A 20,646-nucleotide genomic window follows, 5' to 3' on the forward strand; every position below is an offset into this window, starting at 1 on the left:
TATGTTTTATTACTGTGTGAATAAATGCAGTTTATTTATGTCATACGAGAAGGACGTCCAGTCCAACTATATTGATGGTGTTTCTCTGCACTGGTGGAAGTTTCCACTAAAACTCCTGGAAGATAAGAAGTTGAAAGTGTTCTCGCGGCTAATCTCGCATGAAGTTCCGGGTGAACCAGACGATGACCTCAGCTCTTTGGCCCGAGTAAACAACAGCAGCGAAACCACTATTGTCGTCCGTGTGTGGAGTTTATTCAACATTCTGAAGATGGCAGATCCGAGCGACGAGGCGACGGACGCGCGGATGTGACGAACGACTTGAAAACACAGTATGTTCGTAATCTTATGCTAGCTAGTTAGCTGCTACGGTTAGCCGCTAGTTAGCATGCTAACAACGTAAATACGCCAGTTTCTCTTGATTTATTTATTTTTGACTAACGTGAAGTAAGTGCACAGAAACCGCATTGTTTTCCATCCTGGCTCGCGTTTTGTCGAATGAAAGTGTAATTTTAAAGTTAGTTTTATTTTCTTGATTCGTGTAATATATAGTCGCGGTGTTGATGTAGGCCCGGAGTTAAACTGGCATTAAAACTCATTCTTCTCTTTACGTCCTTTTTATAAAACACTCAAATCACACAAGTGTTCTTAATGCGTCATTTATAGCGAGAATTAAATCAAAAGTTTGAATAACATCTAGTGTCGCCACTGACAGAAGTGATGTAACGGGGATTTCTCTGTTGCCTAAGTTGGAAAATAATATTAATGATTTAAAAAGTATATATTCCATGTTTGAACTTAATCATATTAATTAAAGAATGTTTTCATGTATAGACTTTGATAGTAAATGAGTCTAAGGATTATGACATATTTAAACTTTGGTGTTGTTTCTGAACTGCAGTGGTAAGTACCTGTTTATAGTGGTTGAACAAGCAGCTTAATATACAACACATTTGAATCTGTGTCCAGACATCTTTCTGCTGTTTATCTTCTCTTTTCGCCACAACATCTCTTCGTGGACAATAATCCTTTAATGGTTAAACTCGCTGCAGGAGAGAAATGACTTTTGAGCTGAAGTTTGTTTGGCAAAATTTTTGTCTGATGGTAAAATGTCATGAATGTTTCCTATTTAACACTTGAGTTCCGCAAAGTATTCCTCCAAACAATGTAAAAGTGTTTTATTACTTTTTTTTTATTCTTCAGTAATATTCAATCAACTTGAGGCTTGTGAGATAAATTAATACTTAAATCATCGTTTTCTTTTTGTCTTTTGGCTTTATCACCTCCATATTTGTATGTCCTTCAAAGTCCAACTCATCGTCTTCATGTCCACCTTCATGTCCACCTTCATGTCCACCTTCATGTCCACCGTCATGTCCACCGTCATGTCCACCTTCATGTCCACCTTCATGTCCACCGTCATGTCCACCTTCATGTCCACCGTCATGTCCACCTTCATGTCCACCTTCATGTCCACCGTCATGTCCACCTTCATGTCCACCGTCATGTCCACCGTCATGTCCACCTTCATGTCCACCTTCATGTCCACCGTCATGTCCACCTTCATGTCCACCGTCATGTCCACCTTCATGTCCACCGTCATGTCCACCGTCATGTCCACCTTCATGTCCACCGTCATGTCCACCGTCATGTCCACCTTCATGTCCACCGTCATGTCCACCTTCATGTCCACCTTCATGTCCACCTTCATGTCCACCGTCATGTCCACCTTCATGTCCACCGTCATGTCCACCGTCATGTCCACCTTCATGTCCACCGTCATGTCCACCTTCATGTCCACCGTCATGTCCACCGTCATGTCCACCTTCATGTCCACCGTCATGTCCACCTTCATGTCCACCGTCATGTCCACCTTCATGTCCACCGTCATGTCCACCGTCATGTCCACCTTCATGTCCACCGTCATGTCCACCTTCATGTCCACCTTCATGTCCACCTTCATGTCCACCGTCATGTCCACCGTCATGTCCACCTTCATGTCCACCGTCATGTCCACCTTCATGTCCACCTTCATGTCCACCGTCATGTCCACCGTCATGTCCACCGTCATGTCCACCGTCATGTCCACCTTCATGTCCACCTTCATGTCCACCGTCATGTCCACCTTCATGTCCACCGTCATGTCCACCTTCATGTCCACCGTCATGTCCACCGTCATGTCCACCGTCATGTCCACCTTCATGTCCACCGTCATGTCCACCTTCATGTCCACCTTCATGTCCACCGTCATGTCCACCTTCATGTCCACCTTCATGTCCACCTTCATGTCCACCTTCATGTCCACCTTCAGTCCATCCATGAAGTAAAAGGATTGATGCGGGAACATGTCTTGAAAATTGCAAATGTTAAAAAACATTTTATTTGTTGGTTCTTTTAGATGTTTATCTCTGTGAACTTGTATGTTTTCAGTACAAATGCATGAGATTGTAAATGATATTTAAACTGAGATAAATAAATGTTGCTCCGTTGGTTCCAGCGCCGTCTCGGGTCCTCGACCATCCCGTCAACATGTCCTCGCGAGTGTTGCTGCGGCAACAGCTGATGCGGGAGCAGGCGCAGGAGCAGGAGCGACGTGAGTCGCAGCAACAAGCCACCGTCTCTCAGCTTCGTGCCTCCGACTCCACTCCTGCCATCTCCGTCACGCTACCCCCCAATGCTGCCCGCCCCCCCCCGGCACAGGTACCCATGGAGGTACTCAAGGTAGGAGCTCTTCTTGGATCTCTGGAGCAAAACAAACCTTCAATTGACAGTTTCCTGAAAACGCCATTTAATTCACTACAGTTTTAAATATAGTTTTAAAGTAATTATACTAATGAATCGAGGTGTTGAGTCACTTTTAATTGATTAAACAAGATTGAACTTAATAAATCAATATATACGAGTACAAGTTGCTTTATATGCGTCTAGTTTGAGTTAAAACATGAACAATGTCTGGTTATAATTAGGTATGTAATCTGTGATCAAATATTTTGATCGTCTCGCTGCTTCTTAAGTCCAGTAATTGTTTCAAAAGCATCTTTTCACACGCGTGATCCATGCAGGTGCAGACGCATCTGGAGAACCCCACCAAATACCACATCCAGCAGGCCCAGAAGCAGCAGGTGAAGCAGTACCTCTCCACCACTTTGGGCAACCGGGCCGTCACTCAAACTCTGGGGGTGTCCCCGGGGCCCCAGTGCAGTTCGGCCCCTGAAGTCGGCCCCACCGCCAGCAGTGCCCCCAACAGCCCCATGGCCCTGCTGAACATCAGCTCCAACAAAGAGGAAGTAAGGGAAATTCCTGATTTTCCTTTTTCTCAAACATCTGTGTAGATCCTGTCGGTTGGTCCGGTCGGCTGACTCGGCACATTTCACAACACGGACATTGGTTTCCTCTCTGGTCACTTTTCTTCTTCTTTTTGCAACTTTGCATTTTCAGCCTTTTACTCACTTCTTACTTAATTGCTTTTTCGTTTGTTCTGCAGCGTCTGGTGTGTGCTCGTTGTTATCATGAGCTCGTTGGCTTGGTGTCACGTTATGATGCTAAATACTGCGTCTCTGCTTTGACCAGCGAACACGTTTCTCTTCAGCCTGCGGAGACTTTGTAACAATAATCTGACTCTATACTGATGTGTAACAGAATCTAAAAGTTAATTTCATTCACTGGCTGCGTCGATGCTTCAGAAGAGACACAGATGTGTCGACTTTCTTCTGTCTGGTTTCATTTGTCTGTGTAAAGAGGAAGTTTGAGTGAGAAAAAACGGTTCGAATGAAAAAATGCTTCAGTGCTTCTGTTGATGTTCAGTTGAAAATCTTATGTGACCATGTGGAAGATAAGATTCTCATTCAGTTTCCTCGTCTTGCTGTGAGAAAGAATTGATTTTTTTGAACGGCATTTTTCGCGGCGGACTCGTGAACTCAAGTCAATGTTGAAATGTGTCGACAAGAAAATACGTTTCTGCTCCAAACGCATCTTAAATTGCTGCTTTGTCTTCTAAACCTAAAGTTGTTTGACAAACGTCTTCTTGTGTCTCAGATTGAAGACGTGATCGACGACATAATTAGTCTTGAATCCAGTTTTAACGATGACATCATCACGTTGATCGACTCAGGCCTTCAGCTGCCGAACACGGTGAGTTACTGACGACACGACGAGTCTTTACTTTTTGAGTCTTTATTATTGTGGATCGATCGCGCTTTATGGTAGAAAGTCTTCCTGTTGTGTGGAATCCCGACTCATTTACTGTAACGGTGAATGCATGTTTCTAGCACTCACTTACCATTTGTCACAAAAGTGCTGGCTGGGCGGGGTGACTTATCAGAGGACACAAGATATGAAGGAAGAAGTGAAACAAGAGTAACTCCTCCTCACAGAAAAAGTCGCTTGCTAAGCTTCCAGTTTTCAACGGATAGGAAAGGACTTGCTTAACTTTTGACACTCACCAGAAAATGAGGATTATGGTGATGCTTTTGGAAGAAAAGAAAAGGAAGCACAACATGGTAAATGTATTTAAGATTTTAAGATGAGTTTAAATCATTTTGATGCTTTTTAAACAATATTGAAAATGTAATTTCATTTTAAAAGGAAATGCAATATTTTGACTTTTTCTTCCTCGAGTGATTATCAAGGTCTAGAACCGTCTTTCAGGAGGAATCTGTGGGTCTTGTCAGTTCCACATGTTGGTGTCAGATACTGTTTCTTTGACACTGTTTCTTGTAGCTGCCAGGAAATCTGCTGGATGTTTACCATAGTCCTGGAATGGCTGCTCCAACCCTCGCCGTCAGCAACTCCTGTCCTGCTGACCTTCCACAAATCAAAAGGGAAATAACTGGTAAGGTTTAAAAAAAAAAAAAAAGTATAATAATGTTTTTGAGTCTAAATGGTTTCGTCTTCTAGACGCAGACGCTAAAGCTCTGATGAAGGAAAGGCAGAAGAAGGACAACCACAACTTGAGTAAGTGACACTTCCTCACCTCGGAATCATCCCAGAGAATATTGAACATTGATCATCGTTGTAGTCGAGAGGAGGCGAAGATTCAACATTAACGATCGCATTAAGGAGCTTGGTACCCTCATACCAAAGACAAGTGACCCGTAAGTTCTGCTTCTTGTTATCAATGACCAAAGTCACCAATCCGTCTAAACTTGAGTCAAATTCATTTTGGTTGGAAGTCCTTTGCTGTTGTTTCTTAAGCCTCGTTGTTGCCAGGCAACCGTCTTATCCTCTCTTCCTATGTACTTGTCGTCACTCTGGCTTCCCAGCGAAATGCGCTGGAACAAAGGAACGATCCTGAAGGCGTCCGTGGACTACATCAGGAAGCTGCAGAAGGAGCAGCAGAGGGCCAAGGACGTGGAGGTGCGTCAGAAGAAGCTGGAACAAGCCAACCACAGTCTGATGTTGCGGATCCAGGCGAGTGACGCGCTGATGTGATTCTGGTTCTCTGGTCACACGCCGACCTTCAACGATCTCTCGCTGCCTTTTTCAGGAACTGGAAATGCAAGCTCGGGTCCACGGCCTCAACGCCCCGGCCGGTATGTCTTCGGCGCTGAGCTCTGACCCGTCGCTGCTGCAGCAGCCGTCGCTCCTGCACTCCGACCAGCCTCTGCACCCCAACGGGTCCGCCTCGGCTCAGACCCTCCTCAGCCTCGGCGCCGCAGCCATGGGTCAGACGTTGCCGGCTTCCTTCCTGTCCCCGCCGTCCTCTGACTCTCCAGCAGGGGTCACCCTCAGCAGCCCCCTGGACCTGGGCAGCCTCAGCTTCGGGGAGCTGGACGACCCCTCCGGCTCGGCCCTCTACCCCGACGTGGGCCTGGGAGACATCCTGATGGACGACGACTGCACCTTGTCTCCGGAGGCGGTGGGCGACCAGCTCTTCTCGCCTCTGTCGCCCGGTGCCTCCAAAAGCAGCAGGAGCAGCCTGGACATGGACGAGGACTTGTGATGACCTGAGGACCCGCCACTGACTGTACGAAAAGAGTTCGTCCTGACATCATTTTTAAGCCTCATTTTAGAAGTTTTAGAATTGAAAATGCTAACGTAGCTAGCATTGACATTGCTAACAGATTATCAGGATTGTTTGTTTGTCGGGAGGATTATATATATATTATATATTTGGATTAAGAATTAATTCTACGTTAAAGATTTTATCCAGAGATGTAAGAGGAATTTAAAGTTTGCTTGAATTTATCGTGAGATGACAAAGAGGGAAGAAGCTTGACTGAGCTGCCTGGCATCAGGGTCCCGAGTCACCAGCAGCAGAACACAAGGGATTTCCTCAAATGAAATTGGCACATTTGTGGAACATTACTCCTTATTGTACATAAGAATATTTTTATTTTGAGCAATTTTATTGCACCTTATTTTATTGCATCTATGCAGTTTCTGTCAGACCGAGTGACGCGCGAGTCGCAGCATGTTTTGTAAAGAATCCTCGAGCTGCTGAACCTAGTTAGCCAAAGCAGGACCTCTTCTGGTGTAGCTACGTTTGACGAAACAATGTTTTATTTTTGAATTTCTACTCCGTGTCACCACGACAGAACAACTATATCCTTTTAGTACTGTAGAGTTTTAACACTTGTTTTTGATACCCGAGGCGTGTCTCACGTCTCTTTAACCGCGTTTGTTCGACGCGTCTTAACTTTGGACGAACAAATGCAAACTAACGCTTCTTTTACGACGTTTAAAAGACGACCGCCGTCACCACTATGTGTTCAGATGTTATTTCATGAAATACTGCGAGTACTATTCAATGTAACGGTGACGTCTGTCACTTCGCATCATGAATGTGTGTGACTCTGCATTGACTTTTCTATTTGGATCAGACGTACTGTGTGAGAATTTGTGTTTTTGTAAAGCTTCGACACGAGACATTAATTCAGCCAAATTAAGTTGTTTTTAATGAAAGTATTATTTAGCAAAGATAAGATTTACCTTCGAGACATACTCTATGAGCCGGACATGTTGTTTTGGTCGAGCAGCTCTTCTTCTACTTCCTGTGACGTCCCTGAAGATCAGTAGATAATCAAGATGGTCCCGTCTGTTCTCCACCCGTTGATCTGTCTTTCGTCCTAAACTGGAGGCAGAAAGTCCTCGTCGTTCGAGTTCATCTCGTCTGTTTTCTCTCAGATGATTCTAATAAAACCAACATTTCCATTCAATGTGTCAACGAGTCAGTGGTACAGCATCTGAGACACTTCCATGCCCAGGTCCAGACACTCGGTGGCCTGCAGGCAGACGTCTGAGACCGGACAGTCGCACAGGAAGCAGCGGACGCCGCCGCCGCCGCCGCAGCAGCAGCGGCTGAGGCTGAGCGGCGGGCAGAAGGTCGTGGGGTCGCAGCCGCACAGGAAGCTGCACACGCAGCACATGTACTGGTCGCACACCTGGAGGGTCGCCGACACACAGTCCAGGGGGTTGCAGAAGAGGCAGGACAGCAGGACGGACGCGCACAGATCTGAGGAGACGATGGAAGGGGTTCAATCAAAGGTGGGGTAGATGGTCTTCAAAAGCATGTGAGCAAGTCACTGAGGCCACGCCTCTAAAGCTGCTCTTAGGGGTCGGGGGGGAGGGTCAAATCGCAGTGGAGATTGATTGACACGTCGCCATCTAATCATTTCGAAATATTCATTTTGAATCATCAGCAGCTTCAGGGTGTGTTGAAGAAAAACTTCTTCTTTGAAGAAAGATTTTGGATCACAGGGTCCAAGTGTTACTAATACGACCTGAAGGTCATCCATGTTGTCAACACGCTTAACGCTGACTCGTGAAGCTCTTGTCTGAGTCTCTGATGAATGACCTCTGACCTCTTCGACACACCCTGGACCAACAACTGCATCACTCTCACCTGGACTCTCGCTCGAAAACAAACGTGACAAACATTCAAATGTTTTTACAACGACAGGCCCTCGATTCTTAAAGTGTCTGGAGTCTTTCTCGACTGACCAGAAGAGGGAGGAAGCCCCGGGTCGGACCCAGGACGTCTCTGGGACGAAGATCAAAAGCGCCTCCATCACCTTCATTGGGCGGCTCCGATGGGCCGAGGCTGGCGGACGTCTGGCTCCGAGGAGGAGGCGTCTCTCGGTCCCGGGTCAGCAGCTCCAGCTGGACGTGGACGTCTGTGTGGACACGTCATGAGTCTCTGCTGAGGACGTGTGTTACCGACTCACTACCTCTCGCGTGATCCGGTGATTCAGAACCAGACGCATCTGTGAAAGTGCCTGCGAGTCACAGAGGACGATAAACGACTTTGTATTGATCAATTAACCTTCCGTGCCAGGAAAGTGTTGACGTACCGGTCGGGTTGGTGGGTCCAGTCGGAGGCTCGGAAACATTTGTCGCATTTTGGTTCTGCTTTTTCGACTCGGAACCAGAATCCATCGTGGAGTACTGATGGTTTCCTAAAGAGCTGAGCCAGAAACTACAAAGAATAAACATTTTTTGAGATCATTTATAATCATTTCTGCCCTTTTTGTCGAAGCAAATCTCTTGCATGAATAAATGATCTTCGGTTCCATTACATGTCAGATGGAGGCGCCGACGCTGATGAGTCGACACCAGCCTCCAGAAGTTAATCAATTATTAATCACCGTTTTATGATATGATCGTGGATCTTCTGTGGTTGCCGTGGAAATATAGACTTTCAATTAAACTATCAGATGCTGTCAAACGTTAATTGCTAATGAATTACTGTTAGTTTGAAGTATTTTTTAGAGAAAATATGAGGTTGGATTAAAATGATATGGAAATGGTAACGAGCTCTAAACAAGTGAATCACAGACGAACAAAACAGTGTTTCTATCGACGTGCAGGTGAATGTGAATCAGAAATGTGGACTTACTCTTGTTCAGCATGTTTCTGGTGGATGTTCCTGCAGCTCTCGTCCTCCGTCTGCTCGTCAAACCCGTGAAGGATCAGCACCGGAACAATATCTGCATCACCTCGGATCCTGGTCCTGCTGCGAGCGTTTCCTGTGAGAGAAGATCATAACAAGTTAGATGAATGGAAGCAAAGATGCAGCAGAACGTTCGCTCCCTGTTTGTAAATGTAACCTTCAATGTGAATTAAAATACTTTTTTATGAATGTAAAGACGTCACTTCTGCAACAAAGCTGTTGTTTTCATGTTGACATCAATTTCTCCACAAAATAAACCCGAGGCCCGGGGGTTAAATGTGGCCTGCGGAGTCATTTTGTTGGGCCGGATGAATGTTCCATGTTGACGAGCCGACGACGAGATGAGCGACGTCAACAAATATACAGATATTTACAGAAAGAGTCAAACTTTGATGCGACAGTTTGATAAATAAATAAGATGTAAGGTAGAGTAGAATAATACACAGTTTGATAAATAAATAAGATGTAAGGTAGAGTAGAATAATACACAGTTTGATAAATAAATAAGATGAAAGGTAGAGTAGAATAATACACAGTTTGATAAATAAATAAAATGTAAGGTAGAGTAGAATAATACACAGTTTGATAAATAAATAAGATGTAAGGTAGAGTAGAATAATACACAGTTTGATAAATAAATAAAATGTAAGGTAGAGTAGAATAATACACAGTTTGATAAATAAATAAGATGTAAGGTAGAGTAGAATAATACACAGTTTGATAAATAAATAAGATGTAAGGTAGAGTAGAATAATACACAGTTTGATAAATAAATAAGATGAAAGGTAGAGTAGAATAATACACAGTTTGATAAATAAATAAGATATAAGGTAGAGTAGAATAATACACAGTTTGATAAATAAATAAGATATAAGGTAGAGTAGAATAATACACAGTTTGATAAATAAATAAGATGTAAGGTAGAGTAGAATAATACACAGTTTGATAAATAAATAAGATGTAAGGTAGAGTAGAATAATACACAGTTTGATAAATAAATAAGATGTAAGGTAGAGTAGAATAATACACAGTTTGATAAATAAATAAGATGAAAGGTAGAGTAGAATAATACACAGTTTGATAAATAAATAAGATGAAAGGTAGAGTAGAATAATACACAGTTTGATAAATAAATAAGATATAAGGTAGAGTAGAATAATACACAGTTTGATAAATAAATAAGATGAAAGGTAGAGTAGAATAATACACAGTTTGATAAATAAATAAGATGAAAGGTAGAGTAGAATAATACACAGTTTGATAAATAAATAAGATGTAAGGTAGAGTAGAATAATACACAGTTTGATAAATAAATAAAATGTAAGGTAGAGTAGAATAATACACAGTTTGATAAATAAATAAGATGTAAGGTAGAGTAGAATAATACACAGTTTGATAAATAAATAAGATGTAAGGTAGAGTAGAATAATACACAGTTTGATAAATAAATAAGATGAAAGGTAGAGTAGAATAATACACAGTTTGATAAATAAATAAGATATAAGGTAGAGTAGAATAATACACAGTTTGATAAATAAATAAAATGTAAGGTAGAGTAGAATAATACACAGTTTGATAAATAAATAAGATATAAGGTAGAGTAGAATAATACACAGTTTGATAAATAAATAAGATGTAAGGTAGAGTAGAATAATACACAGTTTGATAAATAAATAAGATGTAAGGTAGAGTAGAATAATACACAGTTTGATAAATAAATAAGATGTAAGGTAGAGTAGAATAATACACAGTTTGATAAATAAATAAGATGAAAGGTAGAGTAGAATAATACACAGTTTGATAAATAAATAAGATGAAAGGTAGAGTAGAATAATACACAGTTTGATAAATAAATAAGATATAAGGTAGAGTAGAATAATACACAGTTTGATAAATAAATAAGATGAAAGGTAGAGTAGAATAATACACAGTTTGATAAATAAATAAGATGAAAGGTAGAGTAGAATAATACACAGTTTGATAAATAAATAAGATGTAAGGTAGAGTAGAATAATACACAGTTTGATAAATAAATAAGATGTAAGGTAGAGTAGAATAATACACAGTTTGATAAATAAATAAGATGTAAGGTAGAGTAGAATAATACACAGTTTGATAAATAAATAAGATGAAAGGTAGAGTAGAATAATACACAGTTTGATAAATAAATAAGATGAAAGGTAGAGTAGAATAATACACAGTTTGATCAATAAATAAGATGAAAGGTAGAGTAGAATAATACACAGTTTGATAAATAAATAAGATATAAGGTAGAGTAGAATAATACACAGTTTGATAAATAAATAAGATGAAAGGTAGAGTAGAATAATACACAGTTTGATAAATAAATAAAATGTAAGGTAGAGTAGAATAATACACAGTTTGATAAATAAATAAGATATAAGGTAGAGTAGAATAATACACAGTTTGATAAATAAATAAGATGAAAGGTAGAGTAGAATAATACACAGTTTGATAAATAAATAAGATGAAAGGTAGAGTAGAATAATACACAGTTTGATAAATAAATAAGATGTAAGGTAGAGTAGAATAATACACAGTTTGATAAATAAATAAGATGTAAGGTAGAGTAGAATAATACACAGTTTGATAAATAAATAAGATATAAGGTAGAGTAGAATAATACACAGTTTGATAAATAAATAAAATGTAAGGTAGAGTAGAATAATACACAGTTTGATAAATAAATAAGATGTAAGGTAGAGTAGAATAATACACAGTTTGATAAATAAATAAGATATAAGGTAGAGTAGAATAATACACAGTTTGATAAATAAATAAGATGAAAGGTAGAGTAGAATAATACACAGTTTGATAAATAAATAAGATGAAAGGTAGAGTAGAATAATACACAGTTTGATAAATAAATAAGATGAAAGGTAGAGTAGAATAATACACAGTTTGATAAATAAATAAGATGTAAGGTAGAGTAGAATAATACACAGTTTGATAAATATATAAGATGTAAGGTAGAGTAGAATAATACACAGTTTGATAAATAAATAAGATATAAGGTAGAGTAGAATAATACACAGTTTGATAAATAAATAAGATGAAAGGTAGAGTAGAATAATACACAGTTTGATAAATAAATAAGATGAAAGGTAGAGTAGAATAATACACAGTTTGATAAATAAATAAGATGAAAGGTAGAGTAGAATAATACACAGTGTGATAAATAAATAAGATATAAGGTAGAGTAGAATAATACACAGTTTGATAAATAAATAAGATATAAGGTAGAGTAGAATAATACACAGTTTGATAAATAAATAAGATATAAGGTAGAGTAGAATAATACACAGTTTGATAAATAAATAAGATGTAAGGTAGAGTAGAATAATACACAGTTTGATAAATAAATAAGATGAAAGGTAGAGTAGAATAATACACAGTTTGATAAATAAATAAGATGTAAGGTAGAGTAGAATAATACACAGTTTGATAAATAAATAAGATGAAAGGTAGAGTAGAATAATACACAGTTTGATAAATAAATAAGATGTAAGGTAGAGTAGAATAATACACAGTTTGATAAATAAATAAGATGAAAGGTAGAGTAGAATAATACACAGTTTGATAAATAAATAAGATGTAAGGTAGAGTAGAATAATACACAGTTTGATAAATAAATAAGATGTAAGGTAGAGTAGAATAATACACAGTTTGATAAATAAATAAGATGTAAGGTAGAGTAGAATAATACACAGTTTGATAAATAAATAAGATGAAAGGTAGAGTAGAATAATACACAGTTTGATAAATAAATAAGATGAAAGGTAGAGTAGAATAATACACAGTTTGATAAATAAATAAGATGTAAGGTAGAGTAGAATAATACACAGTTTGATAAATAAATAAGATATAAGGTAGAGTAGAATAATACACAGTTTGATAAATAAATAAGATGAAAGGTAGAGTAGAATAATACACAGTTTGATAAATAAATAAGATGAAAGGTAGAGTAGAATAATACACAGTTTGATAAATAAATAAGATGTAAGGTAGAGTAGAATAATACACAGTTTGATAAATAAATAAGATGAAAGGTAGAGTAGAATAATACACAGTTTGATAAATAAATAAGATATAAGGTAGAGTAGAATAATACACAGTTTGATAAATAAATAAGATGTAAGGTAGAGTAGAATAATACACAGTTTGATAAATAAATAAGATGAAAGGTAGAGTAGAATAATACACAGTTTGATAAATAAATAAGATGAAAGGTAGAGTAGAATAATACACAGTTTGATAAATAAATAAGATGTAAGGTAGAGTAGAATAATACACAGTTTGATAAATAAATAAGATGAAAGGTAGAGTAGAATAATACACAGTTTGATAAATAAATAAGATGAAAGGTAGAGTAGAATAATACACAGTTTGATAAATAAATAAGATGTAAGGTAGAGTAGAATAATACACAGTTTGATAAATAAATAAGATATAAGGTAGAGTAGAATAATACACAGTTTGATAAATAAATAAGATATAAGGTAGAGTAGAATAATACACAGTTTGATAAATAAATAAGATGTAAGGTAGAGTAGAATAATACACAGTTTGATAAATAAATAAGATGAAAGGTAGAGTAGAATAATACACAGTTTGATAAATAAATAAAATGTAAGGTAGAGTAGAATAATACACAGTTTGATAAATAAATAAAATGTAAGGTAGAGTAGAATAATACACAGTTTGATAAATAAATAAGATGAAAGGTAGAGTAGAATAATACACAGTTTGATAAATAAATAAGATGTAAGGTAGAGTAGAATAATACACAGTTTGATAAATAAATAAAATGTAAGGTGGAGTAGAATAATACACAGTTTGATAAATAAATAAGATGTAAGGTAGAGTAGAATAATACACAGTTTGATAAATAAATAAGATGTAAGGTAGAGTAGAATAATACACAGTTTGATAAATAAATAAGATATAAGGTAGAGTAGAATAATACACAGTTTGATAAATAAATAAGATATAAGGTAGAGTAGAATAATACACAGTTTGATAAATAAATAAAATGTAAGGTGGAGTAGAATAATACACAGTTTGATAAATAAATAAGATGTAAGGTAGAGTAGAATAATACACAGTTTGATAAATAAATAAGATGTAAGGTAGAGTAGAATAATACACAGTTTGATAAATAAATAAGATATAAGGTAGAGTAGAATAATACACAGTTTGATAAATAAATAAGATATAAGGTAGAGTAGAATAATACACAGTTTGATAAATAAATAAAATGTAAGGTGGAGTAGAATAATACACAGTTTGATAAATAAATAAGATGTAAGGTAGAGTAGAATAATACACAGTTTGATAAATAAATAAGATGTAAGGTAGAGTAGAATAATACACAGTTTGATAAATAAATAAAATGTAAGGTGGAGTAGAATAATACACAGTTTGATAAATAAATAAGATGTAAGGTAGAGTAGAATAATACACAGTTTGATAAATAAATAAGATGTAAGGTAGAGTAGAATAATACACAGTTTGATAAATAAATAAGATGTAAGGTAGAGTAGAATAATACACAGTTTGATAAATAAATAAGATGTAAGGTAGAGTAGAATAATACACAGTTTGATAAATAAATAAGATATAAGGTAGAGTAGAATAATACACAGTTTGATAAATAAATAAGATGTAAGGTAGAGTAGAATAATACACAGTTTGATAAATAAATAAGATGTAAGGTAGAGTAGAATAATACACAGTTTGATAAATAAATAAGATGTAAGGTAGAGTAGAATAATACACAGTTTGATAAATAAATAAAATGTAAGGTAGAGTAGAATAATACACAGTTTGATAAATAAATAAGATGTAAGGTAGAGTAGAATAATACACAGTTTGATAAATAAATAAGATGTAAGGTAGAGTAGAATAATACACAGTTTGATAAATAAATAAGATGAAAGGTAGAGTAGAATAATACACAGTTTGATAAATAAATAAGATGAAAGGTAGAGTAGAATAATACACAGTTTGATAAATAAATAAGATGTAAGGTAGAGTAGAATAATACACAGTTTGATAAATAAATAAGATGTAAGGTAGAGTAGAATAATACACAGTTTGATAAATAAATAAGATGTAAGGTAGAGTAGAATAATACACAGTTTGATAAATAAATAAGATGAAAGGTAGAGTAGAATAATACACAGTTTGATAAATAAATAAAATGTAAGGTAGAGTAGAATAATACACAGTTTGATAAATAAATAAAATGTAAGGTAGAGTAGAATAATACACAGTTTGATAAATAAATAAAATGTAAGGTAGAGTAGAATAATACACAGTTTGATAAACTTCAGTAAACTTTGAAAGTTTGACTAAAGATGTTGGTTCGTACTTTAGAGACTCGGAGTCGAGCTTCTGCTGGAGTGTCTGTGATGCAACAGGATGACCGAGCTTGATAGCGATCGAAGGGAAGAACCCGGATGTGAGGTGTTGATAGTTTGTTGTCTGCACAAACAAACAAACAGCGAAAAATTGGAAGAAAAAAAATCTGTTTTGATAAATTGATATTTGTTTTTTTCAGTATGGTTAGTTAAATATTACTTTGATATTTTATTCGCCGTGAATGTTCGTTCTACTCACCAAGGTAATAGAATAAAATATGTTTAAAGAACCCAATTTTAACTAACAATATCCGCTTCATTTATACAAACTCAACACTAGAGGGCGGTGTTTCGAGTTGACGAAGAAAGACGAGTTCTGCCGAACGTGTCCGATGTCCGCTAGCTGAGGCTCGGTGGTGTAGCGACCAGTGTGGATTATTTACCTGTTTATCTCGACGTCAGGAGCTCCTAAGAATCGTCCGAGACTATAGCAAACGAGTAAAAATGGTGAGTATGTTGGGTTTTGCTTTCGTAGAAGCACAGGTTGATCAGACGAGACGTCGCATCATTCAATAGAATTTGCGGCCTTTACGTCATCAACGTCTACGATAAACGTGTTTAATCCGATTGTGTTTGAGAAACTAAAGTAAAAAAATATATTAATTTCTATTAAGTTTTTTGTACAAAAAATGTAAAAACTGGGACGATTTTTATTGACATTAAGGTGTTTCGTGTTTGATGCTAAGTTAGCTTAGCACTGAGTGTAAACAAACATGTTTTTCATGTTTGTGTTGAAAGTAATTTTAGATAAAAAATGGCAATAAATAATCGTCATAAAAAGAAAGTTCCTCTTAATTTTGTCCTACAAAATTTTATTGAGGGTTCCTGTGTAGAGCACCTTGAATTAAATCGTAACATTTTTCAAAAAGTAAATGTATAATAAATATACTTGTATGTTGCGGATCGTTTGGTTTGTAGAAACGAAACAACATGTTTTAAAGATTTATTTAAGGACCTTTTTGGAAGAAAGACTGCAATGATGCCTTAATGTCTTATTGATGAAACACTTGGATCATTCAGATAATAAATGTTTGTTGTCAGGTCCTGTACACTAAAATGTATAAACCAAGGTTACTTTTGTTTCAGGACAGCGAGATGTCTGAGGGGGAACTGGCTCCGGGGCCAGAGACCAGCAGCATGGATGGAGAGAACGCTCCTCTCTACTGCATCTGCAGGAAACCAGACATCAACTGCTTCATGATGTAAGACGATCAGGACAAGATGTTTCTCCTCAGAGTCGCATCCAAAGCTCTTGTATTTTGTCTCTTTTGCTCCAGCGGCTGCGACAACTGCAACGAGTGGTTTCATGGCCACTGCATCAACATCACAGAGAAGATGGCGAAGGCGATCCGAGAGTGGTACTGCCTGAGGTGCAAAAGTAGGAACGCTCACATTCCTCGCTTGTTGTTGTTGTTTTTGTGGTGGACTTGTTCGATTTTATTTTCCCTGCACAGATAAAAATCCATTGTTGGAAGTAAAGTACAGAAAGGAAAAGGAAAAGAAAATCCGGAACAAGGACGAAGACTCTGACCGAGGGGAGAAACAGTACAGCACACCGAGCACTCCGGACTACAAGAGCGACCGACGACGAGGCTCGAAGGTGAGTCTCACTCACAGATGTACCTTTGATCATGTTTGCATTCCTATGATCCATTTCTGACTGTTTTCCATGTGTCATCACCCGCCAACTCAATATACTTGGCTGGTATGTGCGCCTTTATTCTCCTAACACGCCGCTTCTTTAACAATAATGTATCACTTTAATGTTCCGATCATTTGTTTAGGTGAAGCGGTCGGTGCGCATGTGCGGCGAGTGCGAGCCCTGCAGGAGGACCGAGGACTGTGCTCAGTGTGACTTCTGCAAGGACATGAAGAAGTTCGGCGGGCCCAACAAGATCAGACAGAAGTGCAGGTTCCGTCAGTGTGAAGTGCGAGCGAGGGTGTGTACATTATAGCTCCGTATATTTGATGCTTTTAAATGCTGGTGACGATGGGATGAGCCGGCGACGCTTCTGTTCTTTGTTCTTAATCCAATCGTTGGAGCGTCTGCTCTCGTTTGCTCAGGAAATGTGCAACTTGTTGCCTCTTGTTGTGAACAGAAAATGCTGCGAGTGAAAGATGAAGAGTTTTCTTTACGAGAGAGGAGGGAGAACTCGTACCACAGGCGGCGGAGGTACTCGGAGGACTACGACAGTGAAGCAGATCTTTACCAGCAATACAAAGCAGCGGGAATCGACGACAACATGGTAGCAAGGACTGGTTTGGATTGCGTTTCATCATCATGTTTCAACGACGGTGTTGTGTCCAGGGCTGGGGCAGCGACGACGATGACGAGCAGCCCTTCAGTCCAGTCCTGCGGAAGAAAGCGGTGAAAGTCAAGCATGTCAAGAGACGAGAAAAGAAGTTTGACAAGAAAGTATGTCCTCGACTCTTTAAAACATATCTATTTTTAAGAAAGCGAGGTTTGAACACATGATCTCTTCAGAAGGAGTCTCGACGGCACAAGCAGAAGCAGAAGCACAAGGACAGAACCCGACACAGTGAGAGAGGGGAGACCCGGGATCACGGAGGACTGCATCAGTGTCTGGGTCCGAGTTGTATGAAGGCAGCGAGACCCAACTCCAAATATTGCTCTGAGGAATGTGGCATGAAACTGGCAGCCAAGTGAGAAACTCTTACTCCGCAGGAATGTGTCTGTGTATCTAGAATATAACGTGTAAACCAGGCTGTGATGTGGCCTCACGATATGAAATATAACATGTTCTATCATATAATGCACTCAAACAATGTGTCTGACATAGTTTACAGAGTTTGAGTATTAGAGTTTAAAGGTGTTTTTTAAAGACATTTTTTCTTTGTAACATTTGCCTCTTGAAGCAGAAAAACCCTCACTTGACACGATACTAAGAAAAATAACATAAACTAGTTAACATTGATGCAAAACAAACTTCAAAACGCATACATTTTTATATACTTGTATTTTTACATAGATCTGTGCCTTTTATAATACGTACCTTTTTCTATGTTTGATCTGTTTTAGACAGAAATGTGTTCATATGACAGTCACGACCCATGCATTAATGAATAATGATCTTTGTTGCATGTTTTTAACGTCTCTCTGGACAAAGAAAAGTGAGCTCCGGTCGTTACCGTCGTATGAACATGCATTTCCGACATGAAAATGAGTGAAATGTTCATTTTGGCCGAACTATCACTTAAAATTGGCGTAATATCAGCAATGCTTTTCTAATGTTTCTTTTGTTGTGTCCTTATCTGTTTCAGAAGTGTGTATTGTGTTGTAAACACAACAGGAATATTTTGTGGTGTTAGTACATAATTAAAAAATGAAATACGATGACACTCAAAATAAGCGATAGAAAAACACGCACCGAGGCAGACGTTCTGCGTCCAATGTTCCAGACTTTAGCGTGTAGCGTGTGATGTGTATTTCTTCTACATGTGTTATGTTTAGATGACACGACTTAAAACAACGTCTTAATGCTTTGTTTCATTAAATTAAACTTTTGTTTTCTTCTCATTTTCAAAGTCGAATCTACGAGATCCTCCCTCAGCGCATCCAGCAGTGGCAGAAGAGTCCGTGCATAGCGGAGGAACACGGCAAGAAGCAGCTGGAGCGCATCCGCCGAGATCAGCAGAACGCTCGCCTGAGACTCACCGAGATGGAGCGACGCTTCCACGAGCTCGAAGGAATCATCGCCAAAGCCAAGCAGCAGGCGGTGCAGCAGGACGAGGAGGTGAGTCGTCAGCGCCGGCTCTTCGTCTAGCGCCGCCTCATCTCCACTTCCTGTTGGCAGGTGAATGAAGGCGAGGGCGAAGACACGGAGCTGCAGATCTTCTGTGTGTCGTGCAGTCACCCGGTCAATCCCAAGGTCGCTCTGAGACACATGGAGAGGTGTTACGCCAAGGTAACGTTTGTGACGCCGTGCAGCATCTTCATAAGAATAATAACCGTTTGTCCGTGACAGTACGAGAGTCAGACGTCTTTCGGGTCCATGTACCCCACGAGAATAGAAGGGTGAGCAGAATAAAAAATCATCAGACTGACCTGCTTTGCTGACCCTTGTCTTCTGGTCTCAGAGCGACGAGGCTCTTCTGTGACGTCTACAATCCTCAGAGCAAAACCTACTGCAAGAGGCTGCAGGTCCTGTGTCCGGAGCACTCCAGAGATCCGAAGGTAAGAACCCGAGGTCCATCCGAGTCCGTGTCTGATCCGCTCGTGTCTTCTCAGATCCCAGTGGACGAGGTGTGCGGATGTCCTCTGGTCAAGAATGTCTTCGAGCTGACGGGCGACTACTGCAGAGTGTCCAAACGCAAGTGCAACAAACATTACAACTGGGAGAAGTTACGAAGGGCAGAAGTGGACTTGGAGAGAGTGAGAGTGGTGAGTGGTCACATGACCTGCTTCCTTAAATCCGTGTTCAACATCTGAACCTTTTAAACTTTCAACTGCACTCGTCGTGGACGCTTGGTTTTATTTTCAAAACGTTACGTTTTGAGTTCAACCCCCAGAGCTGCACTGCATCGATTCACTTCCATTTGTCCTTCAAAATCTTCAAAATCATGTTAGGATACATAATATTGAGGGTTCACTGCGGAGCAGAAGGTTGCAGGTTTGCGTCCAGGTCTGGAAGGAGGCAATCTGTATGTGGAGTTAAGAGAACAAATGCAATAAATGAATGGTTTACTTCTGCACTGGAGCACTGGCTCCCCTAGTGTCAGAACGGTGTAACTACAAGGCAGTGGAACCTCTGTGTAACTTTTGATTTTACAAAGGTTTGGTTTCTTTTTACCTTCTTCCAAACAAAATGTCTCTAAATCCTTTGGAAAAAACTGTCTCTTATCAGCAATGGTGAATTGAACTCCCCCCAAACAGCGTTTGTTTTAAAATACGACTCGATTCGTTGACTCTTTCTTTCCCGTCCTCAGTGGTACAAGTTGGACGAACTTTTCGAACAAGAGAGAAACGTCCGGACGGCGATGACCAACCGAGCCGGACTTCTGGCTCTGATGCTGCACCAGACCATCCAGCACGACCCTGTGACCACAGATCTTCGCACCAACAAGGATAGATAGTAGTGAAATATTTTTTTTATTCTCGACATGTAACTCTCAACAGAACACATTTTGTATTATTGTGCTTTTTCTGCCATGATTTGAAAACATCTTCTGTCTTTTTGTTTAAATACTAAAATAAACTCTTGAAGCTCGATCACATTTTCTGATGACTATTTTGTTCTTCTATTAAAACGACATTTTCATTTGAGAGGGAAAGATCATGTGTGGAAGTGTAGGAAC

The 20,646-nt window shown here is 38.7% G+C and overlaps 2 protein-coding genes across 4 annotated transcripts; both read left to right on the forward strand.

Moving 5' to 3' along the window:
* The first annotated feature begins 157 nt into the window (after positions 1–157).
* Positions 158–7,154, forward strand: tfe3b (transcription factor binding to IGHM enhancer 3b). Of its 2 annotated transcripts, none has more exons than XM_087800001.1 (9): positions 158–329; positions 2,495–2,718; positions 3,060–3,284; positions 4,033–4,128; positions 4,717–4,828; positions 4,894–4,950; positions 5,015–5,090; positions 5,259–5,406; positions 5,483–7,154. In XM_087800001.1, exons 2-9 carry the CDS (start codon positions 2,527–2,529, stop codon positions 5,936–5,938), a joined length of 1,362 nt encoding a protein of 453 aa, XP_087656127.1. In that variant the 5' UTR covers positions 158–329; positions 2,495–2,526; the 3' UTR covers positions 5,939–7,154. The 2 variants fall into 2 exon arrangements, with proteins under 2 accessions (XP_087656127.1, XP_087656126.1); XM_087800000.1 differs by having other exon boundaries at positions 159–329; positions 5,250–5,406.
* Positions 7,155–15,649: 8,495 nt separating this feature from the next.
* On the forward strand, positions 15,650–20,560 carry cxxc1b (CXXC finger protein 1b). Of its 2 annotated transcripts, XM_087801276.1 has the most exons (14): positions 15,650–15,777; positions 16,417–16,532; positions 16,608–16,708; positions 16,785–16,930; positions 17,121–17,270; positions 17,430–17,576; positions 17,639–17,746; positions 17,816–17,994; positions 18,878–19,085; positions 19,146–19,256; positions 19,317–19,366; positions 19,429–19,525; positions 19,580–19,732; positions 20,278–20,560. In XM_087801276.1, exons 1-14 carry the CDS (start codon positions 15,775–15,777, stop codon positions 20,422–20,424), a joined length of 1,716 nt encoding a protein of 571 aa, XP_087657402.1. In that variant the 5' UTR covers positions 15,650–15,774; the 3' UTR covers positions 20,425–20,560. The 2 variants fall into 2 exon arrangements, with proteins under 2 accessions (XP_087657402.1, XP_087657403.1); XM_087801277.1 differs by lacking the exons at positions 15,650–15,777; positions 16,417–16,532; positions 16,608–16,708; positions 16,785–16,930 and adding an exon at positions 16,948–17,035 and having other exon boundaries at positions 17,115–17,270.
* Positions 20,561–20,646: the final 86 nt, after the last annotated feature.

Source organism: Callionymus lyra, chromosome 10 (genome assembly GCF_982586985.1).
Source record: "Callionymus lyra chromosome 10, fCalLyr1.hap1.1, whole genome shotgun sequence".
Classification (NCBI taxonomy): Eukaryota; Metazoa; Chordata; class Actinopteri; order Syngnathiformes; family Callionymidae; genus Callionymus; species Callionymus lyra.

Excerpts from the sequence above, each read along its gene's own strand:
- cxxc1b (XM_087801276.1), top strand. Across the intron at positions 17,995-18,877 it reads GGCATGAAACTGGCAGCCAA|TCGAATCTACGAGATCCTCC; the intron begins GTGAGAAACTCT and ends TCATTTTCAAAG. Across the intron at positions 19,733-20,277 it reads ACTTGGAGAGAGTGAGAGTG|TGGTACAAGTTGGACGAACT; the intron begins GTGAGTGGTCAC and ends TCCCGTCCTCAG.
- tfe3b (XM_087800000.1), top strand. The coding sequence starts at position 2,527 with ATGTCCTCGCGAGTGTTGCTGCGGCAACAGCTGATGCGGGAGCAGGCG. Across the intron at positions 4,129-4,716 it reads GCCTTCAGCTGCCGAACACG|CTGCCAGGAAATCTGCTGGA; the intron begins GTGAGTTACTGA and ends TGTTTCTTGTAG. Across the intron at positions 4,951-5,014 it reads GAAGGACAACCACAACTTGA|TCGAGAGGAGGCGAAGATTC; the intron begins GTAAGTGACACT and ends TCATCGTTGTAG.